Source organism: Vigna umbellata, chromosome 4 (assembly GCF_029865625.1).
Source record: "Vigna umbellata cultivar VRB3 chromosome 4, Vumbellata_1.0, whole genome shotgun sequence".
In the NCBI taxonomy this organism is placed as follows: Eukaryota; Viridiplantae; Streptophyta; class Magnoliopsida; order Fabales; family Fabaceae; genus Vigna; species Vigna umbellata.
This window is the reverse complement of record NC_142168.1, coordinates 52,385,621-52,405,589: the sequence shown is the minus strand read 5'-3', so window position 1 is coordinate 52,405,589 and position 19,969 is coordinate 52,385,621. Positions and strand designations below refer to the sequence as shown.

The window sequence follows — 19,969 nt, the reverse complement described above, 5'->3', positions numbered from 1 at the left end:
CTTCATTTTAAACCTCTCTAAAACTTTGTTGATATAGGTCTCTTGAGACAAACCCAAAATGCCTCGTGATTTTTCCCTACGGATCTTAATGCTAATGACATAAGATGCCTCTCCCATATCCTTCATGTCAAAGTTCTTTGAGAGAAATTGTTTCACTTCATATAGTTGATAACAGTTGAAAAACTATTATTTTTAGACTTAATTTTGACCTTAAAGACAACCTTTATGACTTAGAAACTAGCTTGTAATCATGCTTTTGCTTATGTTTTGGAAATAAGAGAGTTGGATGGGTTTTATGCTTGGTTTTCCTTGTTTTTGCATGTTTTAAGATGAATTGAATGGAAGAAGTGAAGTAGCCATAAGTTGGAGTCAGAAAAGGAAGAAAATAAAAGAAGAGTCGTAAGTACCGCTCAGCAGAAATTACTGCTGAGCGGCACTCTAAAGTCCCGCAGTCACCGTTGAGGGGCAAAACTGCAGCTGAGCGTCAAATAGAAGAACCAAATTTACTGTTGAGCGATAATTACCACTGAGTGCCATTTTAATGGGCCTTGGGCCATTTTTCTGTAATATTTAGGAGTCTATATAAGGTTTAAGTCGACCTAGGGTTAGGATCTTTTGGCATAACGAAGCAAAATCACACTTTCTTCACCCATTGAAGAAGGATTTTGGATGCTCAAGCTCCACTCTTCAAATTCTACGGTTCTATCTTTCATTCTTTCATTATTTTTCATCTAGTTTCACCATGATTATAGTGAACTAAACCTTCATTGTTGTTGGAGAATCAATGTAATCCTTTGAAACTCTCATGTATTGAATTGGTTCTTTAATTCATATGCTTTCTTTCATTAATTGTTAGGGTTTTTCTTCTATACTCTATGCATGCTTTGTTTAACTCATTCAATTACATGATCATTGATTTTATTTGCATGGACACATATAGATAAATCTAGACATGAAGAAATTCTCCCAATAGTAATATTGCCTAGACATAGGGATAGGAGGATTGGTTGCCTTTAAGCTTCTATGCGAATGTAATGCATGAATAATTGCTAGGGAGACAAGACATTGTAAACTAGTAATTAGGATTAGGCTTTCTTCACCAAGACATTGGGTTTAAGGTAAATTAGAAAGTGACATTAACATTAATGAAGAAGATGAATTCTTGAATACATGAGAGTGGATAGGATGAATTGAAAACCCCCAAATACATTATCATTCCATATATCTCAAACACTTTTTGCTTCTTTTGAATTGATCAATACATGCATTCATATTTACTTTTTAGTATTTGCATTTAAATCTACAAGAATTTGTTCATAAGTCTAATTTAATCAACAAATCACATAACTATTTAGGTCGTGAGTCCTTTGGGAAACAATACTTGGTTTTACCATTTATTATTACTTGATACGATTCAGTTACACTTGCCGAGGGTTAACAATAGCAAAACTTTATCGTTGGTTGCAAGCAAAATATCATCCACGTATAATACAAGGAAACAAATCTTACTCACACTGACCTTTTGGTATATACATTGACCCATGATGTTTTCTTCAAAACCGAATGAAGTGATAATATCATGAAATTTTCGATACCATTGGCGGGAGGCTTGTTTTAATCCATAGATGGATTTATTAAGCTTGCAAACAAAGTGTTCATTGTCTTTAGAAGAGAATCCTTCAGGTTTTTTCATGTAAACCTCTTCTTCCAGATGACCATTAAGGAATGTTGTTTTCACATCCATTTGATGTAACTCAAAATCAAAATGAGCTACTACTCCCATAATTACTTGAAAGGAATCTTTCTTAGATCCAGGAGAAAAGGTCTATGTGTAGTCAATTCCTTCTCTCTGAGTGAACCCTTTGGCAACAAGTCTTGCCTTATGTCTCTCAATGTTGCCTTTTGAGTCTTTCTTAGGTTTAAAGACCCATCTACATCCAATGGATTTTACACCATTAGGCAACTGAACGAGCTCCCAGACTTTGTTGGATGCCATAGAATCCATCTCATCTTTCATGGCGTCATACCATAGGTCTGATTCTTTAGAACCCATGGCTTGTGAAAACATTTCAGGATCATTTGCAGCTCCAATATTGTAGTCAACTTCTTGCAAATACACTACATAATCACTAGGAATTGCTGGCCTTTTAACTCTAGTAGATCTTCTTAATGTTGCCTCATCATTTTCTTAAGGAAATTGTTGCTCAAGCAACTGTTCAGTAGGTTGTTCAACATCACCTTGTTGTTCCTCATTAGCAACTTGATATGTTTGTTAGGTCATTTTCAACAGGTTGTGAAGCTTCAATTATTGTTTATCTAACACCCATTTATGTTTGAGGGGTGTGAATGATAACCAATCTATCACTTGAGCTGGAGGGTTGAGCTTCATAGTGATCCCTTTCATTCCTAATGTTTGGAAACTGATCACTCCTACTAATCAAGTCATTCTCAAGAAATTTTGCATTTCTTGACTCCACAATCCTAGTGTTATGCGATGGACAATAGAATCGATATCCCTTAGACTTTTCAGCATATCCAATGAAATACCCACTAATATTCCTTGGGTCTAGTTTCTTCTCTTATGGATTATAAATTCTCACTTCAGACGGACATCCCCAAACGCGTATCTGTCGCAAACTTGATTTCCAACCATTGAATAACTCAAACGGTGTCTTTAGGACGGCCTTGGTTGGGACTCAGTTTAATATATACACAGCCGTCTTTAGTGCTCCAGTCCACAAGAATTAAGGAAGTTTTGAATTACTACTCCTCATAATTCTCACCATGTCCATTAAAGTTTTGTTCCTTCTTTCTGCCACACCATTCTGATTTGGAGAACCAGACATAGTGTATTGGGCAACAATTCCATGTTCTTGAAGAAACTTCGCAAACGGACCAGGTGCTTGTCCATTCTCCGTGTATCTACCATAATACTCTCCACCCCTATCTAATCTCACAATCTTTATTTGCTTTCCGCGTTGTAGCTCAACTTCAGCCTAAAAAATTTTAAAGGCATCCAACGAAGTAAGTAGAGATACATATAACGTGAGTAGTCATCTATAAAGGTAATGAAGTATTTCGGACTACTTGGGTCCATATCCGAACAACAAATATCTGTATGAATAATTTTTAGTAAACTTGAACTCCTCTTAGCACCAATTTTAGACTTGTTAGTTTGTTTACCCTTTATGCAATCCACACAAGTCTCAAAATTAGTAAAATCCAAAGTACTAAGTACTCCTTCATTTACTAATCGCTTAATTCTCTCAATGGAGATATGTCTCAATCTACTGTGTCATAAACAAAAGAATCCTCAATCATAACACATCTTTTTAACCCGACAGTAACGTGCATAGAATCATAACGATATTGTTTTGCAAAAATAATGGAATAAAGACCATCACAGAATTCACCAAAACCAACAACTTTAGATTTATTCATTAAGGTAAAACCAAAATCTGAAAAATTAAAAGAAAAACCCAAAGGTATAAAGTCTTGAAATAGAAATAAAATTCTTAGAAAAACAAGGAACGTAAAATATCTTTTCCAAATGCAAAACAAAACCACTACTTAAAACTAATCTGCACGTTCCAATGGCCTCCACATGTGAGCTCATCTTACTCCCTGAGTAGATATATTGCTCACTTCCCACTGGCCTCCTTAGGTTTTGCATACCCTGCAAGGTATTAGAAACATGGATTGTAGAACCAGAATCAATCCACCATGTGTTATGATTAAAACTAGTCAAATTAGATTCGTAACAGACAAAAGCAAATGGAGATTTATCAGATGTTGTAAACTACTCATCAATAGCCCTTAGTAAATCTTTGACATTCTCATACTGGTCAACTGAACCCAGGATCCCAGCGAAAATGTTGGTTTTTATGAATGTTACGGAGAGACGATTTGACCTCTCCCATTTTTCATAAAGATCAATGGCATCTGGAGTGCTAGTATCAGTAAGACCCGATGGTTCTGGTTTTCTAATAGCATAGTCAATGTCCATCCAGCCTAAATAAAGAAGAATTATTTCCTTCCAAACCTTATAATTATCTCTTTTCAACTCGGGAATACTACACTTAATATCAGAAAAATTCACAGATTGAGAAATTGCAAATTCAAAATTACATGCTTATTATATAATTTGAGACTAAAATAAATATCATGTTTTACCAATGCAATCATGTCTTTACCAATGAGTTTATTAACATAAAACTTGCTTGTGGTCTAAAGTCTTACTCAATTAGACTCATTATCTTAATGATAAAACTATCAAATTATGTTCCTTTTTCTTAATTCCTGTTGGTAAATTAAAAAATATAATTTAATATTTTATCCTAATTAATCATATAAATATGAAAAAATTCCTATGGATAGATCTTATCATATTAAATCTAATTATTTACAACTAATGTTTCTCATGTAGAAAAACTTTATATACAATTTTAATTGATTAAAGATGCAGTGACTACTCTTTAATTTATTAAAATTATATTACTACTAAAACATTAATAATATATAAATATTTACATAAAATTCTTAATATCTTTAATTAATATTTAACTAATCCAAAAACATTTAAACATATATTATATATGTTACATATTCAATTTATATGTTAAATAAATATTAAAAAAATTAATTAAATATCAATTAAACATATAACACCATTCTCGTATAGCCATTAAAGTTTGCCTAAAAAGGAATAAAGCTGCAATGCATTAAGAAATAATGATGCATCAGGTCATTAAAATGACCTATAAAAAAAACAATTTGAGAATGGTTGAATTCTCCAGTGCGTGGGAGAAAGGATTAACACACTTTCTTTATAATTTTGCAACGTGCAAAAACCAAGAAAATAATAGGGTTTAGAGACTGCAGAAACCCTTTCAATCAATATGATTATGTGTGCATGTCAAATCTAACAATTAAGGTTCAAATAAATACACGTGTGTAAGACCCCTTGGCTTAATGGGCACAGTGTTCAATAATTAATTACGCCTGCAATTTTTTAAAGGGGAAAACTGAGAAATTTTCCTAAGCCCAGCTATTAACATGGAGACACGCGTCAAGAAAAGTTACAATACTGTAACAGGTCATGAATTGACCCAAAAATTGAAACGCAGAAACAGGGTTTCTTCTTATATAACTAAACAAATGAAGAAAAGCAAAAAGGATTTTTCAATGGATAAAAAAATCCTGAAACGTGAGAGAGAGAAAACATGAAACGTGACGAACAAACAAAAATTGTTCATCATCTTCAAGCTTTAGAAGGATCTTGACCCGGTTTCAATTTTATTTTCGCTTTTAAATATAAAAGCTCCGTTTAAGATTACAAAAAAATGTAATCAAGTTTAACCTTAATTTGGGATTTTTGTTTGGATTAAATGAATCAAAATAATAAAGCCCATAAATCAAAAATCCAAATCAACGAAAACATGCAAGGTAGAGGAATGAACAATGATAAAATAGCAGAGTATAAAATTGACCTAAACATGTTATATTAACATTATGGTAACACATTCAGATCAAAAACAGCGGAAGCAAAATGAAAGAATAATGTGCGTACCTCCTACAATTGCAATTTTGTAATCCAAACACAGCTTTGTTTTCTAAACCTTAACTCACTCAAACTCAATGATGTGTTTTCTGAATAGAGGAATAGACTTAGTGATCAAAACTGAGAGTAACTCATTTCCTTATATAAAGTCTCGCCATCATAAGTTCAAAATAAATAGACTTTATGTTTAAATAAAATTAATAACTATTTCATAACCTCTATGCGCTTAAAAAAATAAAAAATAATAACTTAATGAACTATTCCTTAAAAATAGGAATTGAAAATACAATAATATTTATTTTATATTTAAAATAATGGTAACATTCACCTTATATATTCTCCAACCAAGCACTTGAAAGCAACATAAAATCTCCATGCAAAATAAGGAAAGAAGGAAAAGACCAAATCAATCCTTATGCAAAGTTTACGTGCAAATCAACCAAACTTCACAACGTGTTTCTCTCTCTTGTAGCAATGGGTCCCACATGTCTACCAATAAGAAAAATACAAAATGGAGCTAAGAAACCATATTTTGAGCTAATAAGGATTCGATTGCAAGTCATTTAACCTGATTTTAATTATTTTTTCTTCTTTTACAGAGAGCTATTATATATATATATATATATATATATATATATATATATATATATATATATATATATATAATATGCTGTCAAAATGGATTGAAATCTATCAGTTAATCATACCAACTACTGGTTCAGATTGGGTTCAGTTGAAAAAGTTGTGAAATTTTGATTCGAACCAATTTTGATTTCGTTCACAAAGAACCCAATTCACTGGGGATGAATCTGTTGGCTCATCAACCCACTTATTTTCCTTTTTTAATGAAATGAAATTAATTAATTATTTAATGAAACCAAAAACATTACAACTCAAACTAGTCTATAAAAAACTTTTTTGCATATTAATTAGTCCATTTATTACTATTTCAATTTCATCATCAAAGTAACCTATATAAAAGTTATGAAAGAATAGAGTAAAAAAAAGATAACTGAACTGGTGAAATAACCCATTTAACCCACAAACTCATGATGAATCAAAATTGGATCGAATTTTTTTGGCTCACTAAGTAGTCAACCCCATTATACATATTCGATTTTGTTTTTAATACAACATAAATACTTTAATTTTGTTATTGGACACTAAAAAATTTTGTACTTCTTGTTCGAGTTTTTTTTTTTTAATTAAATGAATAAGTATTATTTTATTCCGTCTTATTATTTTTATTATCTTCACATATTAAAAATTATGAAATATTTTTTATTTATATAAAATAATATTGAAACAATAAAAAATATTTATCATGTTAATTATAATATTACTTTATTAATCACAAAATTTTGTATTTTTGATACAAAAATTAAATAAAATTATTACTGGACAAAATAACATTTGCAATAATCCAATTAATTGAAAAGAATTAAACATAAAATACTCAATTGTTTAAAAATATAAAAAAATTAAATTTTTTAAAACTTAAAACTTTGTTAAATCTAAAATAAACTAATTTAATTATTATTTTCAAAATAAACTAATTTGACCTAATTTAATAAGACTATTTTAAAACTATTATTTATTTATATTTATAAAGCTATTTTTTTAAGTAGTCTTGAACTCAAGTTTCAAAAAATATTGTAGTTCAGAAAATCTATTTTTTCTAGAAAAAGGAGTTAGTACAATTAAAAACTATTAAATAAACTAACTTTTATTCCTTAATTAGTTTCAATTGAATTTATTATTTATATTCGACTTTGACGATTATTTAGGAAGCAAGGAATTTTTTAATCATTTGTTGCGTTCTCTTAAGATGATGTTATTTCAAGTATATTTCTTTATTATAAACACTTGCTAGCTAGTTTATATATCTTATATTTTTTTTCGCTTTTATCTTTAAACCACTATACTGCTTATTCTAATTATATTATTATTTTTGGTATTTTCAATATATTGATAGTGAACGGTTAGTCGTTGATTACAACAATTTTGATTTTTTTTTTGCATTAGACCATTATCATAGATCTAATTTATGTTTCTATAGGTGATTATAACATTTTATATCTCCTTTAATTGTAATATATATATATATATATATATATATATATATATATATAATATATATAATATAATATATATATATATAAATAATATATATATATATATATATATAATATGTATATATATATGTAATGTTATTATATTGTTTAATATATTAATTTAATATGAAACTGAATAATTTTCAAACGTAAATACCTAATTATACATCCCACCAAATATGTTTTAAAGTAACTAATTTAAATAATAAATTTGAAGTCAACATTAATATAATATTTAATGTTGTTTTATAACATAATATTTATTATTTAATTTTTTTAATCTTATTTTTATTTCGAAATTCATATTATTAATACCAACAAAAATACCACTCTTGTAACGCTTACTGTTATAATTTCAAAATATTTTAAAATATAATTTGAGTAATTTATAAATATATAATTTTATGAGTTTAACGAGTTTCTTTTACGGTTTTTTTTTATATTTTGAATAAAAATTTTACGTAATGACAATGATATTTAATGATTTTATTTAAAAATATTATAATTAAAATTTATAAACAATTAAAAACATTTTAATTTTTCATTCTTATTTATATATATATCCGGTACACATTGCTAAAATGTACCAACTGAAAAACAGACGTACGCGTGTTAGCAAACCCATATATATATATATATATATATATATATATATATATATATATATATATATATATATATATATATATAAGACCATTTTCTCTATATAATCATAAATAACAGTTATTAAAATAGTATATCATTATTAAAATTTATAGCGAATTTACAAAATATTAGTACAGAAAAACAATTATAGAATAAATAATTTTTTTTAACCTTTATAATATTGTAATCATATTCTGTTAAACAAATGAAATAAAGATCCTGTTTGGAAGGTAATAAATATAAAGAAGTTCAATAAAATAATCTTCTTTCTTTATCAGTAATTATATTATATATGAATAAAAAACTAGAAAATAAATATTTTTATTGGTTTTTAAATATTATTATCATAAAGCACTTGAAAGTAATTCCTTTGTAAGTTGTTTTTTATAAACATGTCAATAAAATGGAATATGTTTAGAAGGTAATAAATATCAATATAAGTTCATATAAAAAGGGTTAAATATGTTTTTGGTCCCTTAACTTTAAGTGAAAATTGGAATTAGTCCCTCTTCAAAACTTTGGCATAATTTAGTCCCCAAACTTTAGAAATGTGTGAATTTAGTCCTTTTAACTAAATTTTGTTAGGTTTATTAGATGTTTCAAGTGCGTTTCATTATAATATTTGAGTTGTTTATACCGTTTGACACATTTTTGCTTTAATGTTAACTGAGAAATGTGTTCGAAACATTAAATAAAGTTAACAAAATTTGGTTAAAAGGACTAAATTTACACATTTCTAAAGTTTGGGGACTAAATTAGTCCAAAGTTTTGAAGAGGGACTAATTCCAATTTTCAGTGAAAGTTAAGGGATCAAAAACATATTTAACCCATATAAAAACCATCTTTATTAATAATTATAAAATTTTAAAATAGTTGAACCAAACTTAATAACATTTTTTTTATAGAGAGTTTTAAATATGGAGATATTCTTCCAAAAGTATATAAAATATATACAGATCTTTATAATTAATTACTTTTAATTATTAAGAAAATAAATTTTGACCATGTAAAAAAAATTGATAGTTTAGCGTAGATAACAATTTGTCTCCTCCTTGAGAATCTCAACATGATTATACTTCTTGTAGAAGCAGATTGTTTTATTGGTCTCTTCAATTTAGTAATTTCAATTCGAATCCATTTCTCTGTTTGGTGATCATCTTCCCTAATTGAAAACTTTCTCTATTTTGGTAAACAACAATATGAATCAATTCATTCATTTAATGAGAACATCAATGCTCTTTAAAGAAGTAGAAGGAAACAACAACATCTGCATTAAAAGGACGAATTTGGTGCATTATATTCTGCAAAGAAAATAGGCTTCTTTACAGAAAGTGTTGGGTCCTCATAAACTAGGACGCGTTTGATTTTGTTTTTACTTCAATTTTGGTCGGTGCAATATAAGGAGTTTTGATTTTGCTGATGATGTTTTTCAATTATGTGAAGTTGGTCCCCCTTGTTTGATATGTATTATGTTAACTGGAGAAGCAATTGAATTTTTGTCTCCTTTCCAATCTCAATCATATTAGTCTGAACCATTTTTGTGGGCAAGACTCACCCACAATTTGAGTTTGAGTATATGACCAATAATAGGCCAAGAAAAAAAAACAACCATTCTCAAAAATTGTTTAAAATAACACAAAAGAAATTAAGCAAAAATACTAAATAATTGTTTAAAAGAGTTTTTTTTTTTAACTGGCGCACCCCCTGCTATATTCACACCCCTGTACACAAAGCAGAACTTTTGACGCAGCCCTTGAAATTACTAAGTTCACACCTCTGTCCACTAACACATAATTTCCGATGTACCCTCTGAAATCAATAAGTTCACACCCTTATCCACTAAAACAAAAGTCCTGATGCACCCCCTTGAATTACTAAGTTCACATTCCGACCCATATTCTAACATGTCTACAACACCCCCTTATATTTCTAAGTTCACTCCTCTTCCTTACAAGTGGGTCCCACAATTTTTAATTATGTTTTTTTTTAACAAAACTCCAAACTTCACTTCTTCTTCACTCTCTTTTCCTGATTTAAAACACATGACTCTCACATCATTTACGTGACACAATTCCTCCCCCACACACTTCACTTTCTCTTTCTTTTTTCTTCAAATATTATTTTATTCTTTTTACTCACACCCCACACTACCACTCCTTCTTCCTTTCACGTAAACCACCCCATGCACTCACTTCATTCTATCTTGTTTTTTTCTTCACTCCTTATTCCCTTCACACTTAACATCACACACATGCACCCTTTTCTTTCTCCCTTTTTTTTTTCTTTCTTACTCCAAATGAAATCCAAAAAGCTTTTTCTTCTTCTTTTTTCTCTACATACTTTTTAATTCATCTCCTTTTCTTCTCTACTTTCTCCAGATCTATTAACTCCCCCTCTCCCCCTCACTATTTCTTCACTTTGCTTTTCAACACACATACCCAAACTCCCATTTTTTTTTCTACATAACATGCATGTAAACCACGCTCAATTCTCGCATTTTTCATAACACCCCTTCTTCCTCCTTACTTCTTTCTTCACGTAAAAAGAAACACAAACCACCCCTAGCCTCCCTTTCTCTCCTTTGTTTCTCCATACATCAACTCCATCTTTTCTTTTTCAACTACTAACTCTACTTCCATTCATTTATTTTCTCCTTCCACACAAGCACCAAACTCCATTTTCCTCACTGTTTTTCATCCAAAATTGTGCCCTATATATCACCTTTCTTCCTCCTCTTCTCTTTCCACCATCTAACCCATTTTTAAGAAACTCTCCTCCTCTTCTTTATAATCCTTCAAAGTATCACACTTCACTTCTTGAATGAAACCCAACCACACACACCCTTCACCAACACTCATTCTCATTTTCATAGTCCAAGTCTTTTTCTTCCAACAATGGAAGAGAACTCTTACTCTCATCCTACCCACACTCTTGGTCAAAGAGTATAGATAAGTGCTCCCTCAGGGAGTTTAACTCATGCAAGGTAAAAAGGAATACAAAATAATACACAATACAACATGGTATATGTGTACCCAAAATATATTTCATAACATGCATCATTTCAAGGAACCCAAAACATATATACTCATTACACAACAAAATTTATTAAAATATATGCATGTATAACCAATTGTATACCCCTTTAGAACACCATTTCGAAGGTCCACATGTATACCCCGTAGTATACCCAATACAATAGCAAAACGAAAATGAACATATAACCACCCCTTCATACAATCCATACATAAAATATATTATACCAAGGTCATGGATGCATAATCACTTTAAAAATAATCATCTTCTACCCATCATACACCATATTATATTCACAAGTTAAACCCCTTACCTCTAGTTTTAATGAGCCTTTAAGAGTTCTTCGGTGTTTTAGCAATAACCAAAAATTCTCCAACACCTCCTTGTTGTTGGAAATAAAACTAAACTATAATGTCTTTAACTGTCAAATGACAGTCTAACATTCTCTGTATCTGATATACATATATACCCACTGTGGTTAATAAGAAATAACACTTGTTATTCTCTCTCTCTATTTTACACCCTCTGCCCATCTTTCTATTGCATTCTCTCAAACACCTTTCAGTTCTAACAGTGGTATTAAGAGCGACAGGTTACGAAACCTGGTGAAGTTTTGTGACGTTGAAGAAGACACTTCAAGAAGAAAGAAGTGTAGAAGTGATGGCCGGAATGATTCACAGTAACCTACCGGTATTTGTCGAAAAGGGCTACGATGATTGGTGCGTGAAAATGGAAGCGATTCTTGGGTTCCAAGAAGTGGATGAAATTGTCAAGAAAGGTTTCAAAGAACCATCGAAGGGTGATTCGGAAGAGGTGAAGAAACTATACAAAGAAAATAAGAGGATGGACTGCAAAGCACGGATGTTGCTGCAACAGTGTGTATCTGAGGCAATTTTCCAGAAAATATCGAAGGCCGACACGACAAAGGAAGTGTGGGATATACTGCAAGAGCACTACAGCAACTCTGGAAAGGTCAAGAAGATCAGGTTGCAATCTCTACAGCGACAGTACGAGCTCCTCTGCATGGTTGAGCAAGAGACGGTGATGGAGTATATTGGGAGAATTCAAGTTGTAGTCAATGCCATGAGAGCATGCGACAAAATCGTGAAGGATAAAAAGATTGTCGAGAAGATACTTCGAACCTTGACACCACAGTACGATCACATCGTGGTTGCCATAGAGGAAAGTAAGGATCTTGAAGCAATGAAAGTGGAAGAACTGCACAATTCTATGGAGGCGCATGAGCAGCACTTAACTGAAAGAAAGAATGCCGAAAAGGATGTGGTGCAAAGCATGAATCAAGCGTTGCAGGTCAGAAACAATCGGAGCTTCAAAGGTCGTGGACCTGGAAGAGGTAGAGGACGGACACGCGGTGGCCAAACGGGTGGTAGAGATATGAAACCCTCTGAACAAATTGGCGAAAACGATGCAAGTGAGCATAATGAGGGAAACAATAGAAGAGGAAGACAGTTTCGAGGCAGAGGAAGAAAGCACAAAAGAAGTGTTCAATGCTACACCTGTAACAAGTTTGGGCATTACTCTACGGAATGCTGGCACAATGAAGCGGCGAAGAACACCAAGAATGACGAGGCAGCGAATCTTGTTCAAGACACATGCGATTCAGAGTCTAACCATGTTATTTTAATGTGCACAACCGAATGGTTTTCACCTTTCAACCGAACGGATGTAGATGATGGAGAAACCGAACGGGTGTCATCTTCAAATGTAGCAGAAGAAGAAACTGAACGTTTGTCCTATTCAAGTGCAGCCGGTGAAGAAATAGAACGACTGTCCTATTCAAGTGCAGCCGGTGGAGAAACCGAACGGCTGTCTTATTCAAGTGCAGCTAGTAAAGAAACCGAGCGGATGTTGTCTTCAAATGCAGCTGATGAAGAAACTGAATGGTCTTTTAATGCAGTAGATGGTGAAGAAGTATTACCTTCAGACCAAACGGTTTCTGAAGAAGAAATGTTGCCTTCAGACCGAACGGTTGCTGTAGAAAATGTGTTGTCATCAGACCAAGCGGTTGTTGAAGAAGTGGTGTTGTTCTCAAACCAAACTGGTGGTACCGAAGAAACCGGACGGCTGATGTCTTCAGACCGAACGGGCGTTGGTGAAGAAAACGGACGGCTATCGTCTTCAGACTAAATAGAAGTCGATGATGAAATCAGACGGCTGTTAAACTGAACAGATGAAGACGATCAGTTGCTATTTAGAGACCGAACGGATGAAGACGATCGGTGGTTGTTTAAAGAACGAACGAGAGTTGACGGTCGGGTGTCTTAAGATCGAACGGATGCACTAAACAGGTGTGACTGTATTGCAGAACACATGTTGCAATCAAGAGTAGCACGACATGCAAATGACCACGCGTCTTATTCAAAGGATATGAGTCATGCATCGAATGTTACAGAAGTTGAACGTGTGATGCTGTCAAGCGAACACAATCACGCTGAGGACGATTCATGTTGGTACTTAGACACTAGGTGCTTTAACCACATGATAGGAAGGAGAGAGTGGTTGATGAATCTTGATCCAAGTATGAGAAGCAGTGTGAGATTCGCAGATGATAGCACGATTACAGCGAAAGGAATTGGCAGAGTCTTAATCGCGGACAAACATGGCGGAGTTGCATATATGGATGATGTACTGTATGTTCCAACAATGAAAAACAATTTATTGAGTCTTGGACAGTTTCTAGAGAAGGGATACATTGTGACGATGCAGCAAGGACACATCGAAGTGTTTGATAAAAGGCAGCGGTTGGTGCTCAAAGCCTCTCTTGCTGCAACTGATACTAGAGATGATAGAAGGAAGAAGAAGAGGATATCTAGAAAATATGAGCATAGGCATGATAAAAGGAGAAACAAACGTCGAAAGAAGAAACAAAGGAAATAAGAGAGTGGAAACAGCCCCGATGGTGATGACTGTGGTGTTCAACTGAAATATCAGAAATAAAGGGAGGCAGTCCGATGTGATAAACGATCAGCCTGGGAAAGCTTGGAGTTAAATTTCTTGGGAGTTTAGTTTTAGAGGGGTGTGTTGGAAATAAAACTAAATTCTAACGTCTTTAACTGTCAAATGACAGTCTAACATTCTCTGTATCTGATATACATATATACCTACTGTGGTTAATAAGAAATAGCACTTGTTATTCTCTCTCTCTATTTTACACCCTCTGCCCATCTCTCCATTGCATTCTCTCAAACACCTTTCAGTTCTAACACTTACTCCTCACATTTTTCCAAATGATTTGCAAATTCCTTGCTTCTCTCTTACAACTCTCATTGTCTAACACAAGAAGTGGACAACTTTTACACTCTCTCACTGATGTTTTTGGTTGGTGCAAAACAAGGTTAATGTTTCTCCCTTTCTCTCACGGTATATAACACTCATTAGTAAAAGACTTTTCCAAACCCAAACAACAACTTGCACTAGCATAGGGGTTGAAATTTTCAAAAGAGACAAAGAAATATAAGGCAAGATTCACTCATTCTAGAACATGCACCAGGGAAGCTAATAAATGAGACAAGTACAAGCAAGGAAATTATAACAAAAGACAAAGAATAAATGCATAACTCACGTGACCATGCTATACCAATAAGCAACCAAAATATTTTTCATTCAATCTGATAAAATAGCAGAGTATAAAATTGACCTAAACATGTTATATTAACATTACGGTAACACATTCATATAAAAAATAGCATAAGCAAACTGAAAGAATAATGTGTGTACCTCCTGCCATTGCAATTTTGTAATCCAAACACAGCTTTGTTTTCTAAACCTTAACTCACTCAAACTCGATGGTGTGTTTTCTAAATAGAAGAGTAGGTTTAGTGATCAAAACTGAGAGTAACCCATTCCCTTATATAAAGTCTGGCCATCACAGGTTCAAAATAAATGGGCTTTACGTTTAAACAAAATTAATAACTGCTCCATAACCTCTATGCAGTTAAAATGATAAAAAATAATGGCTTAATGGATCACTTTATGTTCCTTAAAAATAGGAACTGAAAATGCTATAATATTTATTTTATATTTCAAATAATGCTAACATTATCCTACTTGGTCCATTTATCCAATTATTAACCACAACAAGTGACAGAATATATATGAGCCATAGCGATAGGTCCTCTGATAGTGAGTGTTATCTTCCATGTACCACAATATATATTTCTCTCAACATTAGCTCTCAACTTAATGCATAAACCATATGTTTATGCTTGATCAAAACTAAATGATATCTTCTCAAAATAAATGTGCACAAAAACATATGAGAAAAACATCAAACTGAACAAGAGTTTCATTGAAAATAATAAATGTACTGATAATGAAATTACATCGTGGAACCAAGTCCCATTTGCACTACATGATCCTTAAAATTCTTTGCTGACATGCCTTTAGTTAAAGGATCAACAATCATCAACTTAATGCTTATGTGTTCAATGACCACTTTCTTTTCCTTAACATGATCTCTGATGGCTAAGTATTTGATGTCGATGTGCTTACTTCGACATCCACCCCGCAGCAGAGTTGTCACAGTACAACTTTAATGGCCTAGAAATAGAGTCCACAACTCTAAGCCCAGAAATGAAACTCTTTAACCATACACCATGCGAGGTAGCCTCAAAACAAGAAACGAACTCAGCTTCCATAGTAGAAGTAGCAGTTAATGTCTGTTGGCACTTCTCCAAGATACAACTCCACCAGCTAACATAAAAATATAACCAGATGTTGATTTTCGTGAATCAACGCAGCCAGCATAAGCTGAATCGGAGTAGTCAATCACTTTTAAACATTCAGTTCGTCTATATATAAGCATGTAATTTTTTGTCCCTTGAAGATATCTCATTACCTTCTTTGAAGCTTTCTAGTAGTCAACACCTGGATTACTCTGATATCTTCCTAAAACTCCAACAACATATGCAATGTCAGGTCTAGTGCAAACCTGAGCATACATAAGGCTTCCAATAGCTGAAGCATATGGAATATTCTTCATGTGTTCCCCGTTAAAATCGTTTTTCGGACATTGATTCAAATTGAGTTTATCACCTTTCACGATGGGATCTACACTTGGTGAACAATCCTTCATGTTAAACCTCTCTAAAACTTTGTTGATATAGGTCTCTTGAGACAAACCCAAAATGCCTCGAGATTTTTCCCTACGGATCTTAATGCTAATGACATAAGATGCCTCTCCCATATCCTTCATGTCAAAGTTCTTTGAGAGAAATTGTTTCACTTCATATAGCTGATAACAGTTGAAAAACTATTATTTTTAGACTTAATTTTGACCTTAAAGACAACCTTTATGACTTAGAAACTAGCTTGTAATCATGCTTTTGCTTATGTTTTGGAAATAAGAGAGTTGGATGGGTTTTATGCTTGGTTTTCCTTGTTTTTGCATGTTTTAAGATGAATTGAATGGAAGAAGTGAAGTAGCCATAAGTTGGAGTCAGAAAAGGAAGAAAATAAAAGAAGAGTCGTAAGTACCGCTCAGCAGAAATTACCGCTGAGCGGCACTCTAAAGTCCCGCAGTCACCGTTGAGGGGCAAAACTGTAGCTGAGCGTCAAATAGAAGAACCGAATTTATTGCTGAGCGATAATTACCACTGAGTGCCATTTTAATGGGCCTTGGGCCATTTTTCTGTAATATTTAGGAGTCTATATAAGGTTTAAGTCGACCTAGGGTTAGGATCTTTTGGCATAACGAAGCAAAATCACACTTTCTTCACCCATTGAAGAAGGATTTTGGATGCTCAAGCTCCACTCTTCAAATTCTAGGGTTCTATCTTTCATTCTTTCATTATTTTTCATCTAGTTTCACCATGATTATAGTGAACTAAACCTTCATTGTTGTTGAAGAATCAATGTAATCCTTTGAAACTCTCATGTATTGAATTGGTTCTTTAATTCATATGCTTTCTTTCATTAATTGTTAGGGTTTTTCTTCTATACTCTATGCATGCTTTGTTTAACTCATTCAATTGCATGATCATTGATTTTATTTGCATGGACACATATAGATAAATCTAGACATGAAGAAATTCTCCCAATAGTAATATTGCCTAGACATAGGGATAGGAGGATTGGTTGCCTTTAAGCTTCTATGTGAATGTAATGCATGAATAATTGCTAGGGAGACAAGACATTGTAAACTAGTAATTAGGAGTAGGCTTTCTTCACCAACACATTGGGTTAAGGTAAATTAGAAAGTGACATTAACATTAATGAAGAAGATGAATTCTTGAATACATGAGAGTGGATAGGATGAATTGAAAACCCCCAAATACATTATCATTCCATATATCTCAAACACGTTTTGCTTCTTTTGAATTGATCAATACATGCATTCATATTTACTTTTTAGTATTTGCATTTAAATCTACAAGAATTTGTTCATAAGTCTAATTTAATCAACAAATCACATAACTATTTAGGTCGTGAGTCCTTTGGGAAACAATACTTGGTTTTACCATTTATTATTACTTTATACGATTCAGTTACACTTGCCGAGGGTTAACAATAGCAAAACTTTATCGTTGGTTGCAAGCAAAATATCATCCACGTATAATACAAGGAAACAAATCTTACTCACATTGACCTTTTGGTATATACATTGACCCATGATGTTTTCTTCAAAACCGAATGAAGTGATAATATCATGAAATTTTCGATACCATTGGCGGGAGGCTTGTTTTAATCCATAGATGGATTTATTAAGCTTGCAAACAAAGTGTTCATTGTCTTTAGAAGAGAATCCTTCAGGTTTTTTCATGTAAACCTCTTCTTCCAGATGACCATTAAGGAATGTTGTTTTCACATCCATTTGATGTAACTCAAAATCAAAATGAGCTACTACTCCCATAATTACTTGAAAGGAATCTTTCTTAGATACAGGAGAAAAGGTCTATGTGTAGTCAATTCCTTCTCTCTGAGTGAACCCTTTGGCAACAAATCTTGCCTTATGTCTCTCAATGTTGCCTTTTGAGTCTTTCTTAGGTTTAAAGACCCATCTACATCCAATGGATTTTACACCATTAGGCAACTGAACGAGCTCCCAGACGTTGTTGGATGCCATAGAATCCATCTCATCTTTCATGGCGTCATACCATAGGTCTGATTCTTTAGAACCCATGGCTTGTGAAAACATTTCAGGATCATTTGCAGCTCCAATATTATAGTCAACTTCTTGCAAATACACTACATAATCACTAGTAATTGCTGGCCTTTTAACTCTAGTAGATCTTCTTAATGTTGCCTCATCATTTTCTTAAGGAAATTGTTGCTCAAGCAACTGTTCAGTAGGTTGTTCAACATCACCTTGTTGTTCCTCATTAGCAACTTGATATGTTAGGTCATTTTCAACAGGTTGTGAAGCTTCAATTATTGTTTATCTAACACCCATTTATGTTTGAGGGGTGTGAATGATAACCAATCTATCACTTGAGCTGGAGGGTTGAGCTTCATAGTGATCCCTATCATTCCTAATGTTTGGAAACTGATCACTCCTACTAATCAAGTCATTCTCAAGAAATTTTGCATTTCTTGACTCCACAATCCTAGTGTTATGCGATGGACAATAGAATCAATATCCCTTAGACTTTTCAGCATATCCAATGAAATACCCACTAATATTCCTTGGGTCTAGTTTCTTCTCTTATGGATTATAAATTCTCACTTCAGACGGACATCCCCAAACGCGTATCTGTCGCAAACTTGGTTTCCAACCTTTGAATAACTCAAACGGTGTCTTTAGGACGGCCTTGGTTGGGACTCAGTTTAATATATACACAACCGTCTTTAGTGCTCCAGTCCACAAGAATTAAGGAAGTTTTGAATTACTACTCCTCATAATTCTCACCATGTCCATTAAAGTTTTGTTCCTTCTTTCTGCCACACCATTCTGATTTGGAGAACCAGACATAGTGTATTGGGCAACAATTCCATGTTCTTGAAGAAACTTCGCAAACGGACCAGGTGCTTGTCCATTCTCCGTGTATCTACCATAATACTCTCCACCCCTATCTGATCTCACAATCTTTATTTACTTTCCGCATTGTAGCTCAACTTCAGCCTAAAAAATTTTAAAGGCATCCAACGAAGTAAGTAGAGATACATATAACGTGAGTAGTCATCTATAAAGGTAATGAAGTATTTCGGACTACTTGGGTCCATATCCGAACAACAAATATCTGTATGAATAATTTTTAGTAAACTTGAACTCCTCTTAGCACCAATTTTAGACTTGTTAGTTTGCTTACCCTTTATGCAATCCACACAAGTCTCAAAATTAGTAAAATCCAAAGTACTAAGTACTCCTTCATTTACTAATCGCTTAATTCTCTCAATGGAGATATGTCTCAATCTACTGTGCCATAAAACAAAAGAATCCTCAATCATAACACATCTTTTTAACCCGACAGTAACGTGCATAGAATCATAACGATATTGTTTTGCAAAAATAATGGAATAAAGACCATCACACAATTCACCAAAACCAACAACTTTAGATTTATTCATTAAGGTAAAACCAAAATCTGAAAAATTAAAAGAAAAACCCAAAGGTATAAAGTCTTGAAACAGAAATAAAATTCTTAGAAAAACAAGGAAC

At 32.8% G+C, this 19,969-nt stretch overlaps 1 protein-coding gene across 1 annotated transcript; it reads left to right on the top strand.

The window, feature by feature from the left end:
- The first annotated feature begins 13,683 nt into the window (after positions 1-13,683).
- Positions 13,684-14,250, top strand: LOC148200573 (uncharacterized). Its single transcript, XM_088112989.1, has one exon. It carries the CDS (start codon positions 13,684-13,686, stop codon positions 14,248-14,250), a length of 567 nt encoding a protein of 188 aa, XP_087969115.1.
- The last annotated feature ends 5,719 nt before the right edge of the window (positions 14,251-19,969 follow it).